Source organism: Cetorhinus maximus, chromosome 6 (genome assembly GCF_964194155.1).
Source record: "Cetorhinus maximus chromosome 6, sCetMax3.hap1.1, whole genome shotgun sequence".
Classification (NCBI taxonomy): Eukaryota; Metazoa; Chordata; class Chondrichthyes; order Lamniformes; family Cetorhinidae; genus Cetorhinus; species Cetorhinus maximus.
This window is the reverse complement of record NC_135884.1, coordinates 59,838,791-59,851,032: the sequence shown is the minus strand read 5'-3', so window position 1 is coordinate 59,851,032 and position 12,242 is coordinate 59,838,791. Positions and strand designations below refer to the sequence as shown.

The 12,242-nt window shown below is 41.7% G+C and overlaps 1 protein-coding gene across 1 annotated transcript in view; it reads left to right on the top strand.

Annotated features, from left to right (window-relative positions):
• The window catches only part of lmcd1 (LIM and cysteine-rich domains 1), a 60,147-nt gene extending 56,730 nt beyond the window's left edge, over positions 1–3,417 (top strand). The window contains exons 5-6 of the mRNA XM_078543752.1: positions 844–1,059; positions 2,240–3,417. Coding sequence (XP_078399878.1) covers positions 844–1,059; positions 2,240–2,401 — 378 coding nt within the window. The 3' untranslated portion in view covers positions 2,402–3,417. The remainder of the gene's footprint in view (positions 1–843; positions 1,060–2,239) is intronic.
• The last annotated feature ends 8,825 nt before the right edge of the window (positions 3,418–12,242 follow it).

Below are 12,242 nucleotides of genomic sequence, written 5' to 3'. Positions count from 1 at the left end.
TCATCTCATTTACTCGTGAAAGTGGTGTACTTCTATGATGTATTAACGATGAAATGTCCAAACATGTGCCCCAGCCAAGGGCACGACTGCCATTTATTAGGACTGGGCTCAGTTTGCCCTCCCAGGGCAGTGTAGGCATATTGTCATTGACATGTCTAGCCCTTCTGCAACCAACAGGGCAGGTCTACATTTGGGAGGGTGCAGTTATCCAGCTACTTCTGAGGGTGCTGTGGAATTCACTTGCAATATAAACAGGGTGGATGCCACGGCACTGTCAGCCTGGATAAGCAGTGCCACTTCCACTTGAAGTAGCTCTGTAAGACAAAATCGCAATCAATGGAATGTATTTTGGAGAGGACCTCTTATTGTTAATGTTTGTGAGCCTTGCCCCAGTATTCACAATTCTTTAGGTTTGAATTGACCAATGCTTCAGAAGTTAATTTTTAATTCTTAAATAACCATTCCATGCATCTGGATATCGTGACTTCTGGACTGTTGCTCTCCTTGGTTTGGAGGGCTGGGATCCTTTATGATTTCAGTGGACTTGGACTGAATGGTGCTTTGGATGAAAACTGAAATGTGCATAGCTGCCGTTGCTGTAGCACAGCCTTTGGAGCTTAGTCCACTGGTGATCTGCTTCAGATACACATCCCAGCATCACATGCAGCTGCATGTGATTCCATTTTTCACATAGATTTCAAGTCTTATTAATTTCTAGGCATTGTTTCAGTAGGTGCAAGGAGCAGGGAAACTACAAACTGTTTTATTGATTTTTTAAAAATGTTTATTTGAGGTCTTTTTGCTGGCACGATTCATGATCTGTGTTTCTCGCCTTTGTTTCAGCATTGTGAGCTTTGCAAGCAAGCAGTCAGCACTGAGAGCCCTGTGGTATATGGGGAGCGAGCTGGGTACGACAGGCTTTGGCACCCAGCGTGCTTTTTGTGCACCAGGTGCAAAGAGCCGCTGGTGGATCTCATCTACTTCTGGAAGAGCGGGAAGCTCCTGTGTGGTCGCCATTACTGTGAGAGTGAAAAGTCCCGCTGTGTTGCCTGTGATGAGGTGGGTTTTTGGGGAGTGTCAGCGTTTAACATCTTGCAAGCCTCTGGCATGTAGCAAAATGTATTCATATCACTGTCCTGTTCCTCCACCACAAGAAAAAACTAAGTTACATGTTCTTTCATTTGGGTATTTGGCTTCAAATTAAACTTCATAGGGGGACCATTGTCAATGCTGTCGTGACACCATTTTGGATGGGTCCAAAAGGAGCAGGTGCAACCTCCTGTGATCTTCATTCCCCTCCTCTGGACTTAGCAAGGAAAAAGCTATGTCCAAAGGAATACCCATACCTAGAGCTACTGGACTCTATAGCTATAACTGTATGGTCAGTCATTAACAAAATTACTCTGCTCCAGCTTCAGAATGTTTCTACACCATTTATTTTTTTTACAGACATCGAGAAACTATAAGCCGCTCAAAGATATATAAACTAACCAGCAAAGAAAAGAACCTGAATGAAACGGTTGCATCCAAGGTTAAAGATTCCCTGTGACCCAATGGGACGCATCTTTTTGGAATGGGATGATTTCGGAAGTAGTGGCCAACTGTATGGCTACAGTTTTTGATTTTCTAGAGATGTTCAAAATCATGAGGGGCCTGAACAGAGTAGATAGAGAGAAACTGTTCCCGCTTGGAAAAGGACGAGAGGGCACAGATTTATAGTGACTTGCAAAAGAAGCAAATGTGATGTGAGAACAAACTTTTCGCATATCGAGTGGTTTGGGTCTGGAATGCACTGCCTGGAAGTGTGGTGGAGGCAGGTTCAATCAAGGCATTCAAGAGAGCATTAGGTGATTGTTTAAATATAAACAATGTGCAAGGTTACGGAGAAAAGGCAGGAGATTGGCACTGAGTCATAATGCTTATTCGGAGAGCCGGTGCACACATGATGGGACGACTCTGCACCATAATAATTTTGTGGTTCTTTACTTTTAGTTGGTCATGGAGGGATGTGCTTCGCTGAGTCAGAAGATCACAAGTTCAAGTCCTACTCATTGGATTTGGGCTTGTAATCCAGAACTTCAGCAGTTTCACTCAACAATGAAACACTCCACCAGCATTGTGCTGAAGTGACGGTTTAGATTGGTACTCAAGTCTCCGGAGTGGGTCTGATGGGGAAATGAATGAGAGCTGCTTTGAGGAAATAAATTCCTGTATTGAACATGATTTATTTTCATTTCAGTTAATTTTCTCAGAAGATTACTTGGAAAGCGAGGGATTGACGTGGCACAAGAAACATTTCTGCTGCCTGGAGTGTGAGCAGCCACTGCTGGGAAAGTCCTATGAGCTGGAGCAGGCAAAGCTGCTGTGCACATCCTGTTACAAAAACATCAAGAAAATGTGAAGGCCTTTCATTGGAACAAGGATCCTGTTGTGTTTTTCATATGCAGTAAAAACATTAAAGCTAAGGAAGTTTAGTCAGCTAGAGCATAGGATGCAAATCTAACTATAATACAGGAACCAATTTCTATGAGTGAAAGCAGTTCCATAGAGCGGGCATTCTTTAAAAGCTCTGCAAGATTCATCTGTAAGACCGTGGTGATGCTTGTGTTATTAGTTCATTATTTTGCAATGCCCCTCTGAGTGACACTTTTTAATCCATAGAATTGACCCTTTTTTTGTATAAAGTGCTGAATCCCAGTAATCACCTTTTTTCGTAAAACACATCCAACCTCAACTGCTCTAGAAGAAATACTTCTATATAAATCGTTGTAGATATAGGTTTACATATGTAGAGATGACGATGTCCAGCTGTAGATCACTGCTGGGTGGATGACAGAAAACATTGAAAGTGTTTGTATGGGTTAGACATGCAGTGTGTTGATGCCCAGAAATCCTGTTATACTAATTGCTCTCTGGTCAGGCTGTGAAAGCCTTTTCTTTACCACTTACAATGGAAAAGAAGGATGTAAATGTAAAGTGTTTGGTGCCAGTTTACACTCTGATTTTTTTTAAATTAAATAATTCCAGGATGTCAGGGCCCAAAATATAACTCCACCTTTTGGAACCCATCAACCTAAGACCAGGAGTATTTATACAGGATGAGGAAAAAAATTCTCAAAATGCTTTGTACAGTCTCTGAATCCCATCTTGTAGAGAAGTTCTACCATATTTCTTTCAATGTTGGTATATATTATGTATAGAATAAATATAGCAACCTGAGGACATGGCATGAAATGGGCTCGTGGAAAAATTAACCTGGAATCCATTGTATTGGCATTCCTGTGGGGGTGTTTTGAGCTAAAATTAAACAGCTGTTGGAATTGAATTTTGAGCTGTGTATTACTGTAAAGGTAAACACTTAATTGGATCATTGCTGACAAAGAATCTGTACTTGGAATTAAACTTATTCAAGCCATTGGTAGTTTGTGGTTTAAGTTGACCAAGCATTTTTATGTCAAAAGGCAACCTGAGAATTTCCAAGGAGATCTGCTCTTGCCTCAGTTTGTGATAGCAATGAACAGGCCCACCATATAGTTTGTTTGTTTGGTCAGTGCTTAACTAGCCTGTCTTAGTATTAGTGCTGCAGGAGGGGCGCTTCTGTTAGCCTCACTGCTTCATGGCTGTACAGTATGAAGTCAACCAGGATTCACATTCCCACATCACTATCCGGTAACCCCTGTCTGTGGGTGCACATCAGGATGAAGATAAATTATGTGGATATCATAGCTGAATGTTCAGTTAAATAGCCTGTTGGCACTCTGCAAAACTGATAAGTGATCATGTGGGCAAGACACAGGAATGGGCCCCAGAATCCATTGAGCATGCCCCATAAAGGAATCATTACCTCCTCAGAATGAGAGATTGAGGAGACTGGGCCTGTATTCTCTAGAGTTCAGAAGAATGAGGTGATTTCACTGAAACATTCAAAATGCTTACAGAGGCTGGAAAGAGTAGATGTAGGAAAGATGTTTCCCATGGCTGGAGGATGGGGTGGGGTGTGGTCTAGAATGAAGGGACACTGTCTCAGAATAAGAGGTAGTTCATTTAGTACTGAGATGAGGAGGAACCTTTTCACTGAGGGTGGTGAATCTTTGTGGAGCTTTCTACTCCAAAGGGCTGTGGAGGCTCAGTCACTGAGTGTGTTCAAGACAGAGATCAATAAATTTTTAGGGCAGAATTTTTAGGTTGGCGGGTGGGCCTGGGATTGGCCAGGGAATGGACTGCTGACCGCTATCGGCCCCCGACCACGATTTCACGCTGGCTGGCTGATTAACGGCCAGCCAGCGTGAAATGCGCACTGAGATGCTCAGCGCTGCTGGAATGGGGGTGGGAGGTGGGCAGGCGCTGACAAAGCTCCCTGAAGTCAAGAGAACTGCCTCAGGGAGCTTCATGTTTGAAAAGCATTAAATAAAGTTTTTAAAATCAGGAAAAAATGTCCAAGCATTACAATCAGTCACCTGAACGTGTACATGATAAAAATGCTGTCCATAGATTTTTCTTTTTCTTTCATTTAATAACAGAAACCGTATCCCGCCCATGAAAAATGCAAAGCCCGCCTGGCTGATTCACCTGTCCGCCAACTGTAAGGTTAAACAGGCAACGTAAAATTAAAGACAATTGTGCCGTTAATTACTTTAATTGGTTTCTTAATTGTCGGCGGGCGCGCTTCCAACCTTTGCGCGCACCCGCCAACTGAAATATCGTGGGACGACATTGGGATACTCTCATCATCTCGCGCGATTACACGCTAAAAATTCTGCCTCTAGATATTAAAGATATCAAGGGATATGGTAATAGTATGTGGGGGAGGTGCGGAAATGGCATTGAAGTAGAAGATCAGCCAAGATTTAGTTGAATGGTGGAGCAGGCTCGAGGGACCGAATGGCCTACTTCTGCTCCTATTTCCTACGTTCTTATATTCCTATATTTCCTGCAGAGAAATAGAGAGAAAATATACAGCCATCATGTCTGTTACTTTTCAGCACTGGTTTAAGATTACCACCTCAGAGGTGATCTAAACTAAGTTTAGCTTTAATTTGAGCAAATCACAGAAAGTCAGAATGGCACATTGTTTCCAAAGGTGAGTTTTGATATAGCTCTTGGGTAATTTTATTGTTTTTTTTGCGGGGAGGGTGTGCAGGGGCCAATCTTGGTGTCTTCATGCTGAGATTGTTTCTGTTTACGATATTACTGCATGGCTGCTAATAAAGCATCCTCTCAGCCATATTGCTCTTGCAGCAGATAAGGTGACAGTGTTACAGCCTGGCCGTTACTACGATATGACTGCAGCTTAGCAGTCTGAACCATCTTGTGATATCCTTTAATGCTCCTTTTCTTGAATGTTTTGTAGGTGATTCAGAGAAAAATGTGTGGAGCCTGACCCTGTACAATCTATTAACACAGCAAAGTCTAAATACCAGTCACTCAACCCCAGACATGGACAGAAGCAAGTTGTGCTTATTTTTTTTTAATGTAATTACTCATGGAAGAGTATCTTGTTGCTTGACATAGGAATCACTTCAAGTTTTCTAAATTAAAGATACATTAATTCTTAGTTGTAGATGAGTCAGTATGTAGCGGCTGGGTCTATAAGGAAAAAGTTATGAATTCACTTTGCCGGTTCAGAGCTTCAAGGAGGCACACATGCTGGCAACTGGAGCCTATGTATGGCTCAGTTAGCATGATGGGTTCTCTGTCCATTAGATCCCATTGGGCCTATTGGCACGTGTACCAAAAATTCTCCTCCATAGACTCTCTTTGGTAGTTTAAGCCAGCAATGTGAATCTATACATTGATTTGGTACTTGTGCTGTTTACTGAGGTAACCATATCCCATTGAGATGTTGGGTGACCTTAGTTTAAAATATTTCCTTGCATTATTTTGTTGACTGTAAAATGTTCAACATGTGCTACAGACGCTATGTGTTCACGGCCTGTGTGCGTTTCTGCAGACATGGATGGATGTCTAGCTTAAAAGCACAAATCCTTCACAGTACATGAATTAATGCCCCTCTTTTAATTAATGGACAAAGTATTAATGCATTGAATGTTCATGCTAACATCTCCCAATGTTGTTCCTAGGCTGACAAGTGACTCATGGGTGGGGTGGGGGGGTGGGGGGAGAAATAATTTTAACCAAAATTGCCAGGAGTGGAACACCAGTTTTATATCCCCCTGGCATTACACTCCTTTGTCTTCAACGGTGAGTAAAATTGGGCAGGTGTAAAATGAGTTCCCCCACAGAGCTTAAGTTAAAATTGCTCCATGACATTGACTTCAGTGTTTTGAGTCCAGCAACACTGCCCTATAGCACAGTTTGGCATAGAGGGCTGCAAGTGTGTGCTCCAGGAGGTGAGCTGAGTCTGTCCAGAAACTTGTCGCCAAGGGTTAAAGCACGGAAGGGAAATGTTATCTGATGTTTTTGAGTTTTTTCTTCTACATGTGAAAATTATAAAGTTTGTGTAAGTTAACGGCTGTGTCTGTGTTGGTGCAGCTATGAATGACTTGTTAAAATGCAGACTTTTGTAGTTATTTAACCCTTTTGAAAACCCAAGTAAAAACTAAAAGCAAAACCGTTTTGTGTTTCATTCTAAACATGTTCTAGCTCTTTGCTGTACCTATTTCCATCACAATTTTGCACACATTACGGGATGTGCCTGTGGTGCAGGCTCCACAGTAATATTCAAAGGTACACATTACCTTGAATGTATCCAACTAGCTTTATTCCCTGTCCTAGCAAATTCTTGTTCAAAGCGTTCTTTCAGGGCCATTGATGCTAGAAAGCCAACAGCATGACTCGGGTGAGAATCTTCACTCCTCCCTCCAGAAGCTTGCCTATAGGACAAATTGAAATCCTGGCAGCTGGATCACCTTGGAAATCAAGCTGATTGGTTGTACATGGGTTATACTGAGGATTTTGGTGTGTTGGCACTTCAACCTGCTGTGCCACAGGGTGGTAGGATCTGGCTTCATGTCAGGTCAATCATCGACCAAATCCTCCCACTCAACCAATGCACAAAGAGAAAGGGAAATGTGAGGGTTCCCTGATCTCTCAGCTGGGAAATGGCCCATGGTAAAAGAGGGAAATTTGCAATTAAATTGTTAGGCGATCATTCTGCCTTTTATTTCTAGATACCCAAAAGGAAGATGTGAGCTGGCGGTATGAGATGGCACTGTATTTGCCGGTTGCAAAGAGGTGCCTTGTGAACATATGTAGAAAGGACAAGGGGGGAAAATGACCCTGTATGGCACAATGGGTTAGAAAATATTAGAGGCAGATCAAATTAGGGTCAATTTATTTGTCCAGCCTGCAGTTAAAAAGTTTGACGTTTTATTATGGCAGTGAAAGGTCCAGCCTGTCTTGTCGTCTCAATATATTGGGTAAGTATGTTGAAATGTAAAACGCCACTGCCCAGTGGGTTTCTAACACATACACGCACACATACTAATGAAAGGAAAGGAAGCCTTGCATTTATATAGCACCGTTCACAACCTCAGGACCTCCCAAAGCTCTTTGCAAATAATCAAGTACTTTTGAGATCGTCGCTGTTGCATTGCAAGAAGCGTGAGAGCCAGTTTTTGCACAGCAAGCTCCCACTGAACTGCAAAGTGATAATGACCATATTGTCTGTTTCAGCAATGTTGATTGAGAGATAAATATGGGCCAGGGCACAGGGGATAACTCCCCTGCTCTTCTTCAAAATAGTGTCATGGGATCTTTCCATCCAGCTGAGAGTGTAGATAGGGTCTTCGTTTAATGTCTCATCTGAACAATGGCACAGGGCAGCAAATGTGCCAACTTAAGACATTGGTATCTCAACACACTGCCATCTTGACTGACCATGGCATCCCAAGTAACTGAGTCACATGATCAGCCAGTCATGGCACCTTTAATAGCCAATTCAATTCCTTCCAGTTAGAGATTTATACAACAAATTTAAGTGACACTATTATCCTTGATTTTTAAAATTTCTTTTACAATTAAACTTGAGACCCTCAGTCTAATCTATCCTTCGTCCTAAATGGTAGAAATGCCTATAATTTACAGAGTCACACTTGTGCCTGGTGAATGGTATTTTAACCCAGACATAGGGCGGAATTTTATGGCCCCGGCAGGAGGGCTATAAAATGCGGAAAGCCATTCAAAAGTCTGTTGACTTCGGCAGAACTGGAAAACCCCGCCAGCGGGAGGGGGCCATAAAATTCTGCCCACCATTTCTCACTATTATCCCCCTGGGTTTTGCATTTTGCTCCATCTGGACTTGCTTTGTAACCAGAGAAGGAACTTTCTGATAAAAGCAAAAAACTGCAGATGCTGGAAATCCAAAACAAAAATAAAAATACCTGGAAAAACTCAGCAGGTCTGGCAGCATATGCGGAGAGGAACACAGTTAACGTTTCGAGTCCGTATGACTCTTCAACAGAATGTTTCGAATTCAATTTGTAAGGGTTTTTTTAATTAGAACGTGTACATTTTTTTTCTCAACTGTTTCCCAGACTGACAGCTGCAAATAATCTTGCTTGGTTACTCATAAATTCTAGTTCTCCCCCTAAAAGTGTTGGGTGTGCTGTCAAAAGGTGCATTTCTCCTGCATTCATTCCTTCTCTTGTATTTTTTCCTGTAGAACATGTCAATGTCATGTTATCCCACTGTGGGACCTTGGCATGTATCATGACATTTTTCCATTATAGCTGCTGCAAGCTATTCCCTGAGTTCTCATTTTCTTTTACACCCACAACTGCCTCCACCACCTATTCTGAAGGTTGCATGATTGACATTGAACCTCTGGTGTCTCACCAACTGGCTGTCCTTCATGCTCGGGCAATGATCCAGCCATGCACAACTGTGTTGTCACCTGACATCCATATACAGGCATTGTCTAGTGAACCTCATTGGACTGGCATCAGGAGTTGGAATCTGGCTGAATTTATCCCCTCCCCTTACCCCAGGACACTGTGGCCAATGGTAGTGCCCCACTTCATTCAGTGCCAGCTTGGGGCTGTTCTGATGTGCCAGAGACAGATTCACACCAGGCAGCGCAGTTGTTCACTAAACCATTAAACCCTGCCATTACAAATAGATTTGAATTAAACTCTAAAATAACATTTCACAACTGATGATTCAGCAAGGCAACCACATAATCAAGTCTATGGATCGAGATACCGCAAACGCTTCAGTTTGGTATAAAGCCTTATGAGTGATCTTAACAGATGAAGTTGAGAGGCAAAGACAGTTTGATTACATTGACTTTTACAATCTGATTCTAGTAATCTTGAAAAAGTGTGCATTGCATTTATTGTGGAAAATGTACAGTTTAAATGTTTAGGACTTTGGATTATGTACATTGGGTTGAGGGAAAGAGAAAGGTGCAGGTGTCCAAGTGATCATCTTCGTCAAAAACCAAAGTGTATAGAATAGACTGTTTTTGCCTGATGCTCAAATGCCATAACTATTATGTATAGTATTTTATGTAAATACAGCAGAACAATGAAGAGCTGTTATCAGTGATTAATGAGGAAAAATAAAGAGCTGGCATTGTAGAAAAATAATAGATTAACAAATTATGCACTGCAAAAAATTGTGTACGTGTATAAATGTATGTGTTAATGAATGAGAGGGTCTACATGAAAATGTGTATGAGTGGGTATTACTATGAGTGTGTGCAAATGAGAGTGTGTGAGTGCGAATATTAATATGCGTATCAGTGTGTGTTTGTGTGAGTGAATATGTGTGTGTATGCGTGTTTGTTTTTGTATATGTGTATGGGGTGACATATTCTGTGTAACACACACAGCACTGGTGAACCCCAGTGAGACAGACTGTGTGAAGGAATTACATTTATGTGTTGGCATTGTTCCAGATGTTTCCAATGCGCCAGTTCTGTTTTTAAACCCAGGAGTAACTTTCAATCACTGACACGATTTCAGCCATGTGTGACTCTATGAGGTGGTGTGCTCAGCAGGGACTATATTCAATTATTCACTGATTACCAGCAGTGATCATTTTAGACTGCAATCACGGAAGGTAATTAAGGTCAGATCCTCCAGTGGATTAGCCAATAAAGGCAGGATGGAAGTGAGCAAAATGAAGCAAAAAGACCCAGGTGCAGAGTTGTCTAACCTCAGCTGAGGTGGCAGTGAAAGTTTTGCATTGGACTCCATGCCTCTGGATAATGAAGCAGAAAAGTAGCTAGAGATCCTGCAACAGGTCACTATCCAAAACCATTTGCTGGGCAGTGTGGGTGTAGGATGAGAACAGGGTTGAAATGAATATGATGCCTCTATGGTTAAGAGGCCTGGCATTGCCGTCACTCATAATTTCATTCATGCTTTGTTGGCTTTGCACAATAATGTATAGTTTAGGGATAGAGTGGAAAGGAACTTCAACCATCCATGCATAGAATAGACTGCTGTTTCTGCAGGGCACGGAGAGGTATAGAGATTATGTTTTTTTTAAAAATGGTACATTTGAGAGTTGAACACCAATCTAGACACAGGATTCATCTGGGTGGCCATCCTCACACTTTTCCTCATTGCCCCACTCCTCACTTCTCATTCCACCCCATCTAGAAATACACCTCGCATGCAATCACCCTTACCACTTGCCTTTCTAAATAGAGTAGTTCTATATGGCTAATATAGCTTAAGTTTGGTTCATGGCTGAATGGTGAACTCTGGCATGCTTAAACATTTCTGCCTAATGTAGCTGAAATGGGTTATTAAGAGCCATATGTCACTGAAAGCAGACTTATTTAAAGTGGAAATGATATTAAGTGTGAAAATATTTGCACTTTTAAGCCTAAATGGTGAGATTCAATATATATATTTACAACACAATAGCTTCCAGAGAAACATTCACTCAATAAATTTATAGTTTTATTGATTTTAAACAAGTACACAGTACTTTGAAAAATAAAATCACAGAACATCCGGTTGCCATTTAACCTGACACTAAGAATCTAGATCAGTGTGACAAACAGGCAATGCATTCATAGCCAATGTCAGAACATTCTTAACTGTCTCATAAAAAAAATTTTGAGTGTCATTGGTATTTTGCATTCTTCCATCACTTTTTTCAAGGCCTGAGTTCCAGAATGCCTGTAAAGATTTATTCTTAAAGCTTCAAAGCTTTGAATTAGAGGCTGACGGAGACCAATAAAAATGTCTACTGGCATCTCGACGCTGGATTGAGGTGCCAACGGCCAGGAATAAATTACCAGGGTTTCCCTGTGTAAGCACCAATGAAAAATATTGATTTGTGAGAAAAACACGAGCAGTCTGCAGTCAGACAATCATTGCTTCTTGTGAGGGCGCGCGGGCTTATTTATCCTTGCCAGTTGAAATAAACAAGCCAGCAGAGACTGAAAGACACATCTTGTTGAAGCAGCTGCATTAGTTATTGGACCAATAAATTCTTAGGGGGGGGGGGGGGAGGATGGTATGGTGGGTGGGAGGGGTGTGGGATTATAGAACAGAAGGCCAGTGTACAGTGCGTCTGAGGAGGTGCCACCCCTCTCTGCTTGATACTAAGCCAGAGTTGGCGGCAAAGCAGACCTGAGTTAATGAATAGAATGATTGTGGCCATGCCAGCTTCATGCTGAAGTTTTAAACCAATTTTCTTCCCACCCCCTTGAAGAAAAATAGTTAAAATCTTTGTTAACAGCAGGACTTCAACGCCACCATCTACCGAGAAAAAGCAAGTTGTGGTTTAAACTAGTGCTATATTTGGCAGATGCTCAATAGACAAACATCTGTGTTCAAAAAAAAAATATTTTCAAACCATCTAGGATCTTATTACCTGCGTGCTTTAATACAGCAGCAATAAAATCTAGAACAATGAATTCTTGGTTAGCAAGCAATTTGCTTTTGGGCTTTATAGGAATTTCCATACTTTATTAGTTTAACACTTTCTTCCTACTTTCTTTCCAAAAGAGGGTTTTCTGGAACAGGTTTTCCTTCTCGTATTTTTACTTACACAAAGGCCAAGTGTTTTGCCCTTACTTTAAGTGAGTGCTTCAGCTCCTTAAGAACTGAGTCCCATGAGCAACCTGATTTGTGTTTAACTAAACAGTGTCTAGAGTAACTGCCAGAAGTCTCCCATTAACCACATTTAAAATGACCACAGACATCTGCTACTTAAAGGCTGCAGCAGATGTGGATGTGAGCCCAGAGTGGTGGGTATTGATTGTGTCAGTTCCATCAAGCATACGATCACGAGGAGCATCACAGAATGAGTTTTAGTGG